This window comes from Centroberyx gerrardi, chromosome 19 (assembly GCF_048128805.1).
Source record: "Centroberyx gerrardi isolate f3 chromosome 19, fCenGer3.hap1.cur.20231027, whole genome shotgun sequence".
In the NCBI taxonomy this organism is placed as follows: Eukaryota; Metazoa; Chordata; class Actinopteri; order Beryciformes; family Berycidae; genus Centroberyx; species Centroberyx gerrardi.
The window spans coordinates 10,736,018-10,754,041 of NC_136015.1; the positions used below are offsets into that span (position 1 = coordinate 10,736,018).

The 18,024-nt window shown below is 44.9% G+C and overlaps 2 protein-coding genes across 5 annotated transcripts in view; one reads left to right on the forward strand and one right to left on the reverse strand.

Moving 5' to 3' along the window:
* Nucleotides 1–2,289, forward strand: part of slc25a13 (solute carrier family 25 member 13) — a 47,553-nt gene extending 45,264 nt beyond the window's left edge. Inside the window, exon 18 of the mRNA XM_071910773.2 lies at nucleotides 1,169–2,289. Coding sequence (XP_071766874.1) covers nucleotides 1,169–1,334 — 166 coding nt within the window. The 3' untranslated portion in view covers nucleotides 1,335–2,289. The remainder of the gene's footprint in view (nucleotides 1–1,168) is intronic.
* Nucleotides 2,290–3,198: 909 nt separating this feature from the next.
* The window catches only part of dync1i1a (dynein cytoplasmic 1 intermediate chain 1a), a 51,134-nt gene continuing 36,308 nt past the window's right edge, over nucleotides 3,199–18,024 (reverse strand). For all 4 annotated transcript variants that reach the window (XM_078290306.1, XM_078290305.1, XM_078290304.1 and 1 more), the window contains 6 exons: nucleotides 16,682–16,795; nucleotides 16,011–16,144; nucleotides 15,378–15,522; nucleotides 9,480–9,620; nucleotides 6,151–6,276; nucleotides 3,199–3,309 (listed from right to left, as the gene is read on the reverse strand). In XM_078290306.1, coding sequence (XP_078146432.1) covers nucleotides 3,199–3,309; nucleotides 6,151–6,276; nucleotides 9,480–9,620; nucleotides 15,378–15,522; nucleotides 16,011–16,144; nucleotides 16,682–16,795 — 771 coding nt within the window. The remainder of the gene's footprint in view (nucleotides 3,310–6,150; nucleotides 6,277–9,479; nucleotides 9,621–15,377; nucleotides 15,523–16,010; nucleotides 16,145–16,681; nucleotides 16,796–18,024) is intronic.

An 18,024-nucleotide genomic window follows, 5' to 3' on the forward strand; every position in this document is an offset into this window, starting at 1 on the left:
CTGTCTTTCTTGCTGCCTTCCATCCGGCTTAGTTGCCATTTTTTTTTTACCTTAAAGTCATTGGTGTTGCTCTCAGAACCCAAGACTGAAACTTCGCTGATTCCCATAATCTAACTTCTAATGACAATTCAAAATGTGCCGACATTTCTGACGCTTAATCGTAGATATTTCTCACACTTACTGTTTTTTTCTTTTTCTTTTTTAAGACAGCACAGCCCCTTTAGGTACAGTAGGGTTAATTTCAAGTTAGCTGCTCTCGGTGGGTGTCCTCCCTCTCCCGCCAGAGAGAGAAATGCCACAAGACCAAAAATAATTTCAGAGCACATCAGCTGACAGACTCAAGCCCTCGCTTAAAGCTCTGGAAGTGACATTTTTTCTCAAACAGAGTCTCACTGAGCCGTGATGTAGGGCAGACAGAATCAATTTGACTTGTACATGTACTTCCCCACTTCTGGGACTGAAATGAGCTCATTTTCCCTCCTCGAAATAGGTCGCTCTTAGAGAGTAATTCACTCCTTCTCTAAAAGTCGAAAAGGTCCAATGGGGAGGGGAAGCGGAGAATTTCTTACTCTCACCAAGATTAAAAATGTTTCTTTTAATCCACACTCTTTTCTGCTGGTACAGTTTATGTGTCGCACATGCGTGTGTCCATTGGAAGCCGCAGTAGATTTACGTAGCTTCTCTTCCCAAACGCTCACAATGGAACCAAATGAAATGCAGATCCAGTGAATGTTCTGTGTGGTTTGGTGTGGGTTGATCTGTGCTCTCTTGCTGTCCATGTTGGCAGCGTATCACAGGACCCAGCGTGAAATCAATGTGGGATATTCATTTAGTTCTGCTTCTACTGCTTTGGCTGGGGGAATGTCACCCTCTCCCACTTTTAATATTCGATTAAGATGTTTATTTTTGTGGTGAACATTGTTGAATATGAAAACTCTCCTCTGTCTGCGCACTCTCACTTTCTCCCCCTGTTCGGTTAACATGTCTTTAACTTTATACTATGTAACCATCTCACATTTTCTCCGAACTTTTTACTTTTTCTCGCCTACTCTTCCATCCCCCTTTTTGCCTGGCTTTTTCCTCGTCCTTCTCTCCTCGCTCTCTTTCGCCCGCTCCTCTCGGCCGCGTCTCTCTGGCTTTCTTCTCCGTCTCTCTCTCCACACCACAGAAAGCCGGCTGGCTCGGAGCCCACCCCCAAGTCTCGGATCAGCCTGCCGGCGCCCAACCCCGACCACATCGGAGGCTTCAGGTTGGCCGTGGCCACGTTCGCTGGCATCGAGAGCAAGTTTGGACTCCATCTCCCACGCTACACGGTGCGGGTGTCGGCCCCCTAAACCGCTCCCTCCCTCCGTCCGCGGGTGGAGGGGGCGAGTGAAAGGGAGGGCTCGAATGTTTTTCATACATAACATGCACTGATAGACAGCGACTAGTCCCTCGTTTGTAGAATTTTAAGTTATTTATCAATGTTTTTGTCCTCTTTTAAAGACATAATCTGTGGAACCTTATACAGTATATGGTAGTCTGTACGCAGCCATGTTGGTGAGCGAGCTACTTAGCACCAGTTACTTGAAGATTTATTCTTCATAGGACTGGCGTGCAGTGTTTCTTTTAATTTACCTTGGAGGCCGCTGTGATTGACATTGTATAGAATTGTATATTGTTGTGGTTTTTCATACAGTGCAATTGCTATACGCACACAGGCAGCACAAGGGCTGGCAGAAGTTTAAAAACACCTAGACTTACTTTTTGGGAAGTAATATCAATAACTAGGTAGCTGCAGCTGTTTCCAATGTCTTCCATTTGTCGCTTTATATTCAAAAGAATATTCCCTATATGGTTATATATTTTATGTTAAATAGGAATAATTGATCATAAAGTAATATAGCACACATCATAATATATTACTCTACTGTATATATGAGAAAACCAGAGGCATATTTTCATATCTATACAGCTTTTTTGGTCTTGCGTTGCTTTCTCAATTATGCACTAATTTGATCAAATATATATACAAAGAATATGACCAAAAAGCACTTGAATGTAAAGGCACAGTGTAACGTACTGATTGTACACAGTGTTTGCTGTCTAAGCTTGGTTTCAGGTCTAAATGTGCGCAGATGTTGTAGAAATGTCTATAAGAGAGATGGCACTGACTGCAGTTCTGTAGTGTGTGTGTGTCATGGGCGAGTATTCGAACTTGTACAGTACAGAAAATGTAGGATGTACATATGGAGTGTAATAATTGTGCCTTACTATACGTATGGCAGCAATATGTGTACTGAGAGTAAAGAGAGATCTATCTTAGGAAAAAAATGTATGTGTTTTTCTTGAATTTTTCATTGCCATGCTTTGACCGGATGGATTCTTGCTGACTCAGACATGACAGCAAGCAACAGTTGAATGCAGTGAGGGAAAAGCAAACCAACAGTTCTTCAGCGACGCTTTAATGGTAAACATAGCAAGTTGAACAGCGAGCACTCTGCATTACGATATACCTCTTGTTAATCATTACAGTTCATGAAATAATACACAGTAGTAGCTCTCTGGAGTTCAAAACATGAGACAAAGTGCTAAAACATACTCTTCCACTTGATTCCACTGAATGGCCCTGTAACATTGACGTAAAGCAGTTAAGCCCCACAGCGTATTATTATAACGTCACCATATTATCTTCATGTTTATGCATCTGTAATATCCCATAAATGTGTTGCATGCAGGCGTAATACAGAGAAAGAAGCACAACATAAACTGAACATGACATTTTGTGAACAGAATACAGCGCTATTCTATGGACCCTGTTTTATTTTTACGGTAGTGCAATGCATTGTTACAGCACACTTATCTTCATAAGGCTATAAGACTGCCACTTTTCATATAGGCTCACGAGTTGCAAGCAACACATCACCTCAAGTAACTGAGCAAATAAATAAGGGTGGACAAATAAGTCAACAGTTTACCCATTAATAGACCGTTTGCATTTACAGGAGAGCAAATGCAAAAATACAGTACGAGAAAGCATGTCCCTGTCCGGACAAGACGGTTACAGTACATAATGTGAGAGAAATGAAGGGAGGAATGGCTGAACTGAGGGAGGCGGAGAAGCTCATGCTACAGTGACACCAACAAAAGAGCGCCGGGCCTCTGATTGGGTTCCCACGGTGACGCCACCCCCTCCGGTTTGGTTTTGGCGGTTCAGTCCTATGAAGCCAGCTCCACAGGCCCCTCCTCCTCGCCGTCCGCCCGGTTAGCGCGAATCTCCATCAGTGTACGGGCGAATCGAGCCCAGTCGTCAGTGTGGGCCACCGACAGCTGGGGGGAAACATCACAGGGACACACACACAGATGATTCAATGCACTGGATGGACACATTTGCAGCTAGAGTTTAACCTTGATGTTTGCTAGTTAACAGGATTGCATGTTATTAGCCAAGTAATCTACTGACACTAATTGTGTCCCTATAGTAATCCCTCTGAGGAACACATTTGTTTTCACTCAAGGCTATTCAACTGATAATGCCTAAGCAATTACCCTAATATGAACTGCTGAGGTCCAGGACAGTCAAGACAATTTTACCCGAAATCCAAAAAACTGTAAAAACCTAGAGCTGCTCCTTAGACAATGAATGGCACACTTTTATTCTGTACTGTAGTAGTATTATCAGATCTGAAATGGAAAATGTTCCCTTATTCTCAGAAACTCCCCCGGCTGCTCTCCACATCGCCCTTACCATCTTTCCAAATCCATTGTCTATGAAGAAGCTCCAGATTTTACATCTTAGTCACATCAAATGGACGAATCTCTCTCCTGTGGTTTGTGATGTTGGGAGAGAGCTGTTGATGCTCACAAATATTGGTTGTGCCGTCCGTGACCGTGGCATAGGGGTTCACACATTGAGTGGTATTGCCCTTTAAGTGTCAAGCTGGAGCCTTGTGCTGTGGGAGTCAGAATGAGAGGGATGGAAGCCGTGGCTGCCACCCAAGCTGTCTGCGACCGCTCTGCACGGCCAGGCTGTAATTAAACAGGAACCAGGAGGAGGCAGGCAGCCATTTTGAACCCCTCACCCCCCAGAGAGCTGGGCTGGCCACAGCAGGGGGGGCACTCCGCCAGAACATCATCAATATGGTGCCTGACTTGATTTCTCTGTTAGCAGCGTTTAAACCACAGGACAAGAAGCTGACGTGTTGGAGAAACACCAAAGATTATCTTCCCTGAGCGGTTCAGGAAAGACAGTCTTGGAAACAACACTGGATTTTGTGTCGTCAAGCTCTCCAAAGCAGGGGGTTCACAAACAATTTCATGTCCAAGGAACCCCAAATGGATCTGCATTAGGTTTTTGTGTTATGATTTAGTGTAGAAATGCATATCTGTTACTTTCGGTGGAGTGACAACCGTTGGGAGAGGGAAACCTACAAATCTAAACAGCCATCCAAGCTGATACATTATCTCACTGAGCTAATTTGTGCCGAGTGAAATAAAACTATTGACATTTTGCTGGACTCTGGAACCCTCTGAGCCCTGGAGGTCCCCGGACCGCAGTGCATCGCTCTGCTCTCTCTTCACACGCTGTTGCTAGTTTTAGCTTCTTTTTTTATGGGGGGAGCTTCTAGTGTAGTAAATAACCCCCCCCCCCCTCACACACACACACACACACACACACACAGACACACACACACACTCCTCTCCCGACTCATAAAACCTTTCCACTGCACTCACTTTTATTGATGACTCTTCATTACCATCAACCCAGAGCGGAGGCCACCAGCTCGGCCGAGCCTCTCTCCCACTCACCACACAACAAAGATGCTAAAATTAGCCGCGCGGCTAAGCTAACGCGGCCTCACACAGGCTCCTAACCAGAGGCCAAAAAGAGCCCAGCGAACATGAGAGGGCATATAGGCACAGGCAGGGTGGTTGGCCACTTTGTGGTGATGGTAAAGTCATGTGGAGGCCGTTTTGAAGAGACACGGCAGAGAGGGAAAAAAAATCAAACACATACATCCATGGCAATGCTGACAGTTGGGTAAACATACAGGGCCAGAAGACCTAAAATGGTCGGTTGTGGTGCATGTGGAGGTTTCACTGTGAAGAAAGCGCTTTGTACTTCTAGTCTACACATCTTTCACCAACTTCTTCCTCACTGGACCAAATATACACATTTACATGAAACACAGCAAGAGTACAGTATGTACTCTGGGGCTTGAGCGAGTGCATAGCTTACTCCACAGCATTTGCACAATGATAATTAAGGTACTATTATATTAGATGTTGTGGCCCTAATATTGCAGTACATGTTTTTCCATTTATAGTACAGTGTTTCCCACAGGTTGTCAGTTTACTGCAGCAGCGTTGGGAGGATTATTGATGACTTGTTATGTTTCATTTAGCGAGCCCAGTAACTCAGATGTTTTCAGGCACTAAAGTCTCTTAATCTAGTATAAGATAATTGTACACAGGCAGCACATCTGGCATTGTAACATGAGCTGACTATTATATTTCCATCTGATTATCGAGGCTACATTTCAAACTGTCTCTCCATTCAGTTTGTGTTGGCACAGACACTCTGCGACTCGGAGCACAAATGTGCTGCGTCATAGGTGCAAAGAATTATGGTCAGTGTAGTTCACTAACATGCTGTTGGCAGCACTACATCTTGATTATTTGAAAATTACATTGGCGAGAATATGGTACCCAAAATGAATCCAAAACAAAAATTTACTTGGCAAATAGTCATAATAATTAAACATTTCTCCCTAAAAAAATGCCAATATGACTGAATTGCTACTAGTACAGCGGGCCAGAGTCTGCTCTCAGTGTATTGCGTTAATAAAAACCTACAAAAATGACCTACTGCTACACACATCTTCTGTTAAAAACATCTAAACGTTATTTGGATCACATTACACCCAGGTCAAAAGTATTGTTAACATCCAGAGACAAAAGTTTTTTTTGATGAGCAGTTTTTGAGCAAAACCGCTTTATTTGAGGTCTGCAGCAGACAGATCACTGGGGTAATGACATGCGTCTGGCAGAAAGATCGAAGCTATAATGCATGAAGGTTAACACCCACTTTTGCTGCAAGGCAAGCCTGTTTTTTTTTTTTTTACTATTGAGTGATTCATCTTCTAAAATGTATATGATCTTTGACTGTACCTCGCCAGTATCGTAGATCCAGACTCGGCCCTCTGAGTCGCCCACAGCCACCTCCTTCCCTCCTGACGACCAGCGCACCCTGTTGAGGGCCGACGTGCCCTCGATGGTCACACTCGCAGTCGGCACCTGGTGGACAGGATGAAAACATACTTCATATCTACTGAACACATCCATAGTGCTTAGGAGGACTCCAGGGTCTCTGCTCTGTAGCTGAGCCTGACCTCTGACCTCTCCGTGGAGGGGGAGGGGGGCAAGCAAAAAGAGAATTTCCCTATGGATAAAGTTACATTACATTATCACAACTGTAGACGTCTACTTGTTATTGTGAACACTGGCATGTATAATAAACAGCAGGGATAATCCATTACATGTTTCAGTCAGCAGATTGAAACAAGGCATTGGCAAACCCTACTGGACCTCGGTCCTGATTCGCACTGATTTCCAGAGGACCTACAGCGTGTTTTGCCACTTTTGCTTCACTTTTTTTAAGTGAAACAGTGCTGTGAGCTTTTAACGAGCCACATAAATCTTTATAAAAGTCTCCAATACATCCATAAAAACAATAACACCTCCCGCCTGTAGGCAAAACAAGCCCAGAGTACACAACGTGCCATCATGTGCACAGCGTTTCCAAAAAGCACCCTACCATTTCCCTGGATAGCCTTATTTAAAACCCTTCCTTTTCCAAGGAACATGCACTGAAATAAAGATTTAAACTTGGACCACATCTCTTAAGTATTTCTTTTATTTAATGACTGATTACTATTTCAACTATTTTTCTTCTGAACTTTTATTGGAAAAAAGGAACATTATGCTATTAATTGTCTAATTTACAGAACAAATCTGCTAAACAAATGTGCACATGTATCAACATAGTCCAGAGGTTAAAAAAATAGCTGTCAAATTTACAACTTCTCATTCAACTGTGCACACACAAGGCTTCTTGTACTAATCGTGTATGTGTTTGCTGTTGTTGGTGAGCCGATGCTCTCTTTAGTAAACATAGTGCACCTTCAAAGCCTGAAAGCATCCGCAGTGTTTCCATAAACTGTTCCTGACATGTGGAAGGCGAGTCTGACACATGTCACCAGTGGAGACACAGGCCTTGGCATCATGTCGCCTAACACACAGGGCTTCTGCGTATTTAAAGCAGTGCTAACCACAGACTGACTGCCATTAGCCTGCTAGCTTCCACCGCTCCGCCCGAGTGGATCTGAACTGAGCGCTTTAAATTGGCTGTGTATGTGTGTGTGTGTGTGTGCGGGAAATGAGAACCAGGCCTGCCGCACCGCTCCGTTAATGTCGTTATGAGTGTGTGTTTTTAATATGATGGCAACAATGGAAGTCTGTTGCTATTAGATTGACTGTGTGTGAGTGTGTGCACACGCGCGCATCCGTTTGTGTGTGTGCGTGTGTGTTTGTCGCAGCAAATGTTTCTCATAAAGTACATTGTTAGCCGAGTTAGGTCGTCGATAATGAACTCTTCCTCTGTCGGTGAAAGGGCCGCTGTTGAGGGAACCATGGGAATCCTGCTGCAGAAAGAAGAGCCAGCATTAGTGACGGCTTCAATGGTGGAGAGGGTTAGGGTTAAAGGAGGAGAGGAGGGGAGAGCAGAGGAGAGGAGAGGAGAGGAGAGGAGAGGAGAGGAGAGGAGGTACTACAAGTGAGATGTAACATGAAATCGTGGGTGTTGGAATGCGAATTTGACATGACATGTATACGAAAGGGGCTGCAAGGAAAGGAGAGGAATAAGAGAGCGAAAGAGAGCATTAGGAGAGGAGGAGGAGAGCATCTCTAGAGAGGCAGAACTGTGATAAGGTTGAAGGCACTGTGGATGTTGTCTCCATGGAAACCAAGAGAGAGGGAGAATGGAGGATCCTTTCATCCCTACTTTTACCTGGGCGATCAAAGGTGTGGCATCCCCCCACCCCACCCCCCTCCAACACACACACACACACACACACACATACAAAGAAAGACAGACTCAAACACACACCTTTATAACTCACTATAGACAGAAGAGCTTACATTTACAACCTCCGGCACATAGAAAATGTAGAAATTATTATTCTAATATCTACTATATACATTGTGTAATTTCTAATGTAAAAATACCCATCATAGTCATCATCATAATTGTCATCATAAGTGCCTCTACCCAAGAAAAGCAGTTGATTGGTGTATAGTTCTTTGAGAATATGAGAAGAGTTGTGTGAAAATGTGCAGCTAAAGTGTTCAGATTCATAATTGATGTTATATTTTCACAATAATACATCTTTCTTTTCTACAACTTCCTTTTTTTTTAATGCTGCTTAAGAATAAAGAAAAACATATTTTCTCAAACCGAAAGTTTCATAGTGCACAGGCATAGAGGAGTGAAGTGGCCTGAATTTGCTTTTGTGTAAAATTGTCAAGCATTAATAATTCAGCTAGAAAGCCCACCGTCTTACCAAAAGCCTTGCATCCCAAATTTGAGTTCATTACAGAAAAAAAATCAAGCTGTCTGATTTATTCTTTATTCGGATCCCCATTAGCTTTCGGATGACGGCTACAGTCTTCCCGGGGTCCACAAAATGATTCGAGCTGCGCTGAATACAAAGATCCATCATGCGTTGGCCTGAGATGCACTCGTCTCTAAAGTAAATCTCATTGCTCCAAAGCGTTGGGAAACTCAACCCCAACCCCTGGCCTGAAGTGTTTTTTTTTTTTCTATCATTATTTTCGTCTCCAGCATGGGACTGCGGACTGAGGGTTGGGGCTCTCGGTTCGCGGTCTCCTGCACATCTGCGTACTTCGCTGACGGGACAGAGGCCGGGGAGGGAGAGGTGACGGGAGTGGGGGTGGGTGGGGGTTGGGAGGAGGGTGGAGGGGGGGGGAATGAACGGAAGAACGTTGCCTGAACGTTGGGTGGAGGTTGCTGGAACGCTGGCGGGACGGCCGGGGTGGGAGCTGGGGTGAGGAGATGTCACCCCCGGCTGATTTAAAGCGAGGTTCTGTGGGAAACGCCCACAGGGGAATCTTCTGTGTGTGTGTGTGTGTGTGTATATATGTGTGTGTAGGGATGGAAGTGCTCGGTTGTTTGGTTGTGCGGTTCGGGCTGGGGTCCAACAACAGGCCCTGAGGACACACACACACACACGTACACACACATGACACACAGACATGCACACCAACATGAACGCACAAAGAGATGACACAGACAACACACCCATCTCGCCCACCCATTGACCGGTATCCACCCACCAATGCACGTGCATACGCATATACAGACACACACACACACACACACACACACACACACACACACACACACACACACACACACACACCTCGGTGTCGTTGTTGAGATTCCACAGGTCCAGGCGGCCCATGCCGTCCACGGCGGCGAAGAGCGCAGGGTGCACAGGCGACCACATGACGTCATACACATAGTCAGCGTTGTCCTCAAAGGAGTACAGAGGCTTGTTATGCTGAGAGAGAGAGAGAAAGAGAGAGAGAGGGACAGAGAGAGAGATAGAAAGAGAGAGAGGTATAAGTAAATGTGTTTGACTGTGGTGTGAAACAGAGCTGGAGAGAGAGAGAGCAAGGGATTAAGTTAGATGACACACCAGAGGGATAGACAGAAAGAGAAGAGAGAGACAGAGAGAGAGAGAGAGAGACAGAAAGAAGGAGTGGAGTGAGGGAGTCAGGGAGCTTCAGACAGAGTGGCGCTGCCTCAGCCTTGGGGCCTGTCTGGGTGCAGAGCCTAATTAAAAAGCCTTGCACATTCACACAGCGCCATAAAACCGCTGGGAGAGATGAAAGAGAGGGCCCCTCCACAAGGTGTACTGTAACCTCAACACAACAGCTGTCTGAGAGAGAGAGAGGGAGGGAGGGAGAGAGGGAGAGAGAGAGAGAGAGAGAGAGAGAGAGAGAGAGAGAGAGAGAGAGGAAGGAGGAAGAGATGGGAAATGGGAGAAAATGGTAGGGGAAGGACAATAGCGAGAGAGGAAGGGGCTGGAAAGGGGAGGGGTGTGTGTGTGTGTGTGTGTGTGTGTGTGTGTGTGTGTGTGTGTTCTTGTATTTCTATAGTTATGGAGACCAAATGTCCTCACAAGCATAGAAAGATGAGGAATATCCTCCAAAGTGAGGATACAGTATTGTGCATTAAGGGGTTAGGCCTTATGTTTAGGGTTAAAATTAGGATTAGGATTGGATTTAGTTAAGGTTAGGGTTAAGGGGTAGTGGGTCCTCACAAGTATAGTAATACAAATGCGTGTGTGTGCGTGTGTGTGTGTGTGTGTGTGCGTGTGTGAAGGAGAGTCCCCCTCTCTCAGGCCTGCTGTTAGGATTCCAGAGGCTTACGAACTGCATTCCTGACAGGTAGAGTGGGAGACAGGAGACAGGTAGACTGGGAGAGCGAGTGAAGGAATGTAGTCTCTCTCTCTCTCTCTCATTCTCTCTCTTTCTTTCTGTCTCTCCTTTTCCCCATCACTGCTTCTCTCATACTCCGATTCAACAGTTGTTCTGAAAGGCTGTGAGACCTGCAGACTGGGAGCGATGCACGCTTGCACACATACAGTAAGCACACACACACACACACACACACACACACACACACACACACACACACACACAGCGCAGAACTAATTTCAAGCCTCGATTGAACCTGTTTTCCAGCCAGTAAGGTGACAGTAAAGGTCACTTTTCTCCATCCCACAGTTTCAGCATTCGATCAGCTGAGTCATCCCTCTGTTTTCTTTCTCTCTCTCTCTCTCCCTCTCCTTTTAGTCCACGTCCCCCTGACTTTCTCACTCACTCTTTTTCTCACCGTCTCACTCTACAGTATTTCTTAATGCTGAGTTGCATTTAAGATTCCATTGTATTTTGATAATCAGCCCTAGGTCAAAGATATGTTTGAATGAGATGAGATGAATCACGTCCTCCTTGTATCTTTCCAACTATTCCAAATGTAAACTACTATTTTGCTGTAGTCTGTCCATAATCTACCAGTCTCTAAACTAAGGTGATTTTGGTAAATAATCTGCAGCATCAAGTCTTAAAACTAATCTTAAAATTGAGTTTAATCCTTGCGGCGCCAAACGTGAAGTAACTCCTTGTCATTATCCTCCCTGTCCTAAGAAGCTGGGGAGCTTCTAGCAGGCTCGGACTGGAAATCCATCACTGGTATACTGGAGGTTGACACACTGCAGTGCCAATTTATTGGCATAAAGTTTAACTGCCAAAGCTGTAACAATGACAGATGGTACCTAAAATATTAATGCTAAGAACCGTCTGTCTGCAAGCTCATGCCAGCCTCCGTCTTCTGGCCTTGGTTTTCCCAACAGAAACCTTGGCTTTAATGATGCACCTTGATGATATCCCACTGAAATTATACAAACTAAAACTTCTTTCAAGGGATTACAATTACTACCAATCCTTGACACATTTTGGGTTTGCTGGCTCAAAACTCCAAAAGTTTGAGAGCCTGCTGGTCTTATAAAATACCCGTCTACATCACTGGGCCGTCCAGAAGGATCCAAACCGTCTCCCCACCAGAGAGTCTCAGCAGCAGCCAGTCATGTAATTCCACTGGTTCCATCCTGGCTGCGTCTGCATCACAAGACATCACACTAGCTCGCTCGCTCGCTTCACACCAGATTTAACAACCGCCGCACTGACGGGACTGAAAAGCTGTCATCAAATTAGAATTAGTTGCGGAACGTTTTACAAGCGGGGCCATGAGGGCGCACCGGGACAAAATCCTCAAGTGAAGATCGGGACTACGGTCTCAATCTTTTCTCTCTTTGCAGATCCCCAAATCAGCACATAGAGAGACACTCGTCTCAATATTGTCATTAACACTCATTAACAATCAGCCGAACTGACTGTGACGGTGACGCGGGCCTTTAATGAAGTGAGAGAAAGAAGTAGAATGTTTACGCTCCATCCAATCACTGGGTAGACGCCGTTTTTGGGGTCAAGAGAGCAAGACGGTTCAAGTTATGCACAATCATAACCCCGCTCCCAGCTGCCGCGACGTCTTCAGACTCTGGCCCACTCAGAATGTTTTCACTAACCACAATATTTGCACCGCTGAGTGTAAAAACATCAGCAGACTTCGGCACGCTGGCCTTTTTGAACTGGTGGGGGGAAACCTTCTGAATGCGAAGGAGAAATCGCGGTGTGTGTGTGTGTGTGTGTGTGTGTGTGAGCGTGTGTGTTACAACAGTTTGTGATGGCGGTGATTGGTGGGTTGAAAGCAAACCTCAAGGGAATTTTAGGTAAGCAAAGGCAGCTTGCTTTAAGGTGTACGTGCGTGTGTGTGTGTGCTGTGTCGCGCGCACACACACACACACACAGACACACGCAGACACACACTCACACATTCAGGTATTCCGCCTGCCCACACACACATACGGGTTATGTGGGATGGGAGACAGACACGCATTCCTGCGGTGCCCCTCAAAGGAAAGGGAATTCCCAAATCCCGAAAAATAACACACTCTCCTGATGAAAATCGGCGGAATGTTTTAATATCTGTCACGGGACTCTTCGCGTATGACTTATGGACCGGCTGCATGCAAATATGAGCTAAAATTCATCAGAGTGCTTAACTGCCTGTCACGGCAAAGCATGAAAACTGTAACTGTATCTCGCAGAAAGTGGAAGATATTATGCAATATGCATTATGCATTTTGCTCATACTGCATATCTTTTGCCTTTGATTTTGCCCGTGTGTGCAGTTCGATGCCCTGCTCATGTTGATCCCTCTGTCCCTCAAGGTTAGCATCACTTTCTACTCCTAACCTCGCCATTCTTTCTTCTCTCATGCCTCCCTGGCCCTTTTCCCTCTCACTCTCTCGCCTTAGCTCTTTTCTATCCCCTTCCTTCCTCCCTTCTTTCCTTCTCTCTCTCTCTGTTTGTGGTCAGTCTAATGTCTCCGCACTGGGAGAGCAGACAGCTAGAGTCTGTCTACAGTACTACTGCTTCTGCTGCTGCTCCAGCTGTGGTTTTAATGTCTCCCTGTTACCCAATATGCCTCTGTTGTCCTTCCTGTCATCCCCGTCTCCTTTGTCTTTTTTACCTCTCCACTCTATTCTATCAACCCTTTTTTCTTTCCTGCCTTAGAGCGGCTTCACCCTCCCTCATCGTCCGTCTAAACTTCCCTGCCTCCTTCGCTCGTTTCCTTCTTCATTCACCCTTCCTCATTTCCAGTCCGTACAGCACTTTCCCTCTCTCCTTTTCCCTCATCCCTTCTTCAAAACTCTGGGCCAACAGAACAGTCCAACTGGACCGACTGTCATAAACACCCAACCGCTATGGAGCCATGTCAACCCTCACACTGTCCAAGTCAGCCGCCAGCTTTGTTAGGTTGTCAATCTCTCTGGTGCTGAGCTGTACTTCAGCTAAACAAAATACTCAAGAATCGGTTGAAAATGTCACAGAAAGCCTTGTGTGATCATACAAGAGGGCTAGCAGCAATCCCAATAATCCCAAACGTTTGAATATAAAACCATTAGAGTTGAGCTTTCTTTAACTCAAGCCAAGCCGTGCCGTGGTCAAACAACTGCTGTTTTCTATTTAATAATTGAAATATCTCAGCTTATAGGTTGTTGTTAGATTTACTGTTAGATAGACTGACAGCTTGTTGGCCTTCTCTTAAACCTCCAAAATCCATTGGCCTCAACAGCAGCCAAGTGTTAGTGAGGTAAATGTAATAAGTGTAAATATACAGTAAAGGTAATAACTGGAGTAAGTGTTTGATGTTGATTTTCTCTGTTTTGTGCAGTATCTCAGAGACCTGAGCTCACTCCGCTGTGTCTCACCACAACAACAGCGACCTTAAGAATGTATTAGCTATCTTCTCTCCTCTCCGACAGACACTTTGACAGATACAGTGACTGTTTGCTTTTTACTGCCGCTGAAATACTCCCCAAATGGAATTCATCACATCGGTTTGAACCGGGCGAACAAAATGCCCAGAGTGGATGAGGCCACTCAAAACCAGAGAGAGGAGGAGCGCCCGCGCTAAAAGTGTGTTTTTGACTCGCCGAGCTTTTGATTCAGTGAGCACGCCCGCAGACGGCAGGCTGCGCCGCGGCCTCCATGGATTCCTGTTTCTCGGTGATGAGTGAGTGACGGCGACACACACGTGCGCGCTCACAGGCACTCTCACGTGCACACCTGGACACACAAATGCACAAACGTACACAGAACAGAACAATACCTGTTGCAAATGCACACTTTGGTCACACATGCGGGGACACACACACACACACACGCACACACAGAGAAAGACAGAGTTAAGGTGCACTGATACCAGTTTTTCAGAACGAGCACCGAGCACTTTGTTAAATAGATCGGCCGATACAAGTACCGATCTGAGTACCACTCAATTAACATTCACTCACGCTGCCTAGCGTTGGCCTATTATAAAACAATTACAGGAACAACACTGCAAATTGTGTAACAATCCTCAATCAAACAAAAGAAATTATAATAAAATAGAAAAGGAGCAGAATGTTCTTTTCACAAACAGCCATATTTCAGCATTTTCATGTTAGTTTGCCTACAAGTGTCAAGCCAACCAAAAAAAATAAATAAATAAAAAAAATAAAATAATGCCCTCCGGTCAAAATTTCAGAATAAACCCCATTTTGATGAAAATGTGTTGAACAGTTTAACAGAGTAATATGAAGTGCCTAGTGAATATAGTGAATATATTTAAGAGGACTTAATAGTGAATGAAAATGTAATTGTTGGTTTTCAGACATTTTTCCTCCTACCAGAAAAGTATTTTACTGCACCAAAGCACAACAGACACTACAAATACTATCGGTACACCTTTAATACTGAATAAACTCCACACCCTTACAATACCCACCTACCCACTTCTCCCCACTCTCACACACACACACACACACACACACACACACACACACACACACACACACACACACACACAGTAGGAGAAAGACAGATCCTGAATAGCCTGATTCTACACTCATAAAATCCCCATCTACTCACCCATTCACTCACCTCTCCCCCTCACTCACTCGCGCTCACACACACACACACACACACACACACACACACACACACACACACACCACACATCCATACACTGAATAGCCTTATTACACACACACATTTCCGCCACCCACAGCACACAATCAACCCCCCACACCCTAAGCCAACCTCTTCACACACACACACACTCACACACACACACACACACGCCCTACCTTGGTGCTCCAGAGTTTGACGGTCCAGTCGAAGGAGGATGTAATGAAGAGGTGGGAGAAGTCGACGGAGCCCACGGCGTTGTGGCAGCTGATGCCCGTCACCGGCCCCTGGTGGCCCTCGAACATCTCGCAGATACCCGCCTTACTGCAGAGGGATGGCAGCAGTGTGAGGTTCACAACTACAGTATTCAGCACTGTGGCATTTGGGGCTCTTGTGTAGTAAAGAACAGGTGAAGTGCACAGTTACCCATGCTAAAGATAAACTGATGGTACATTAAGGGGGGGGGCTTGGAATAAAAGTCTACACTAAATGGCCTCTGTAATGCAGTAGACAGCGCTATTAAAAAAGAGAAACTCCACTGCTGAAAATAAAACTTAATTCAAGAAAATTATTGAAAATTTTAAACCTCAACATTCAATGACTTGTTAAAATTGATATATTCTACAGTCTGTGTTTAACTATAAGGTTTACAAGCCCTGTATCCCAGAAGAGCATATTAGAGGGCAAGGGGACCATTGTTTTGCATTAAAATTTGACTAAAAGCATCAGTCAAGAAGACTATAATCATGTGTGTGTTTGTGATCTTGTGTGTGTGTGTGTGTGTGTGTGTGTGTGTGTGTGTGTCCACCAACCTGCCGTGTCTGGATGCGGTGTACACGGTGCCCTCCTCGCTCCCCACCACATAGTTATTGACGTCTCCCGTGGGGAAGGCCATGCCTGTCACCGCCACCGGTTTGGATTTATTGTACACCAGTTCCATGCTCTCCTACACACACACACACACACACACACACACACAAGCGTAGACATATGCCCATATGTCACCAAACACACACATACAAGCACAGACACAGGTAAATATGTGACCGTACGCACACACACACACACACACACACAGTTACAGTAAACACAATATACTGAACCCCAGTTGAAGGAGCACACTGCAAAAAATATCCATCTTCACAAGTCATTTAATACTGAGTCTTAAAAGTGTATTTTTCTTGGTATTTTTGACAGAGAGAGATACTTCTAGAGAGAAAATTCTATAAAAATTATATTGGAAACAACTGAAATTATCTCACCTCATTAGCATATTTTTTGTTCTGCTGTTTTTAAAGAAAACAAGATTTTAACACATACACATACTAATTGAATGAAGATGGATATATTTTGCAGTGCACAGACAATACTTGACACTATAGCCATGTTGGCACTAATTCACCACCACCCTAACACATGGAGCTGCCTGCAGTCTGCCTGGACTGTGTGATGTGTGTGTGTGTGATGTGTGTGTGTTGTGTACCTGTGGCTGGGAGAGCATGTCCAGACTCCAGGAGCACATCCTGCCGTCTGTAGACACAGTGATCAGGTTGTTGGCGTTCTGGGTGCCCACCACGTTCACACAGTACACCGGGTGCTATACACACACACACACACACACACACACACACGCAAAAAGAGACACAGATACACACACATACAGACACACAGGGAGATACACACATGGATGCAAGAGACATAAGAGCACATGTAGACAATCATGGGGAGAGCTACACACTTGGAGATAGTTGAGATGATTGTTTTCAATATTTTATAACTCATTTCAACCATACAATAAGGTCTAAAATGATAATTTGGATTATTTTGTTAGATATTGTGATCACGATCATATATCACAGATATTAGTCTCAATGATTTGAGGAGCAAAATTATTTTATTGCACTTCTGGCATCATATATTAACATCTTGACTATTTGTAACTACAGTGGGATCTGACAGTGAAATTAAATGTTTCAATATGCCAGTACTCTCCAATTGTTACCTGTGGAAAGTAAAATTAGCCAATGTGCGACATACAATTATACATAATTATTTGGGCAGCCCTAGTTATTCATGTGGTTTGGGTTAGATGAATCACTTGGGATAATAACGAAAGATGAATGAATTTGATATTGTACTGATCACTCAGTTTCACCCCTCCACACATAATGCCATTAGACAGTATTGTGAACTGGGCCAACAGATACAGCCGGCTTCCAGTAAGTTCACCAGATGCCAGTGTGCAGTGGACCTTTCAAACGGCTCTACATTTGGGACATGAGCTGCAGTGCAAATCCAGAGGAGTGTGTGAAACCATTATGTCATTACTGTGCAGTAATTGATTTGTGTACTGGGCCCCACAAAGGCTCCATTCAGCGCCGGGCTAGCCGGCCGGACTCACTGGCTGGAGGGGACCAGAGACAGCCTCATTACTGGAGTCCACAGCCACTTTAAACCTACAGCATGGATGGCACGTAGTGGTGTGTGTGTGTGTGTGTGTGTGTGTGGCAAATAGCTATGACGACAAATGGCCCCCACTCACAGTTCTTATGATATTGCTAGTGTATATTGGCCAGTAATTTGTTGAGGGTCAGTGAGTTCACTGGAGCGTATGAACTCACAGTTGAGCTGTCCTTTGAGTTATGTCTAGAATTTGACTGCTCCGGTCGTGTGTGTGTGTGTGTGTGAGTGTGTGTGTGTGTCTATTGTATGTGAGAACAATTAGTCTCCAAGCTGGAGGCTTCCCATTTCATAAATACATGCAGTGCAGTTCCCTCTCTGTATATAACTCCCATTCCATTATCATATGAAAACTAAATTGCTGTG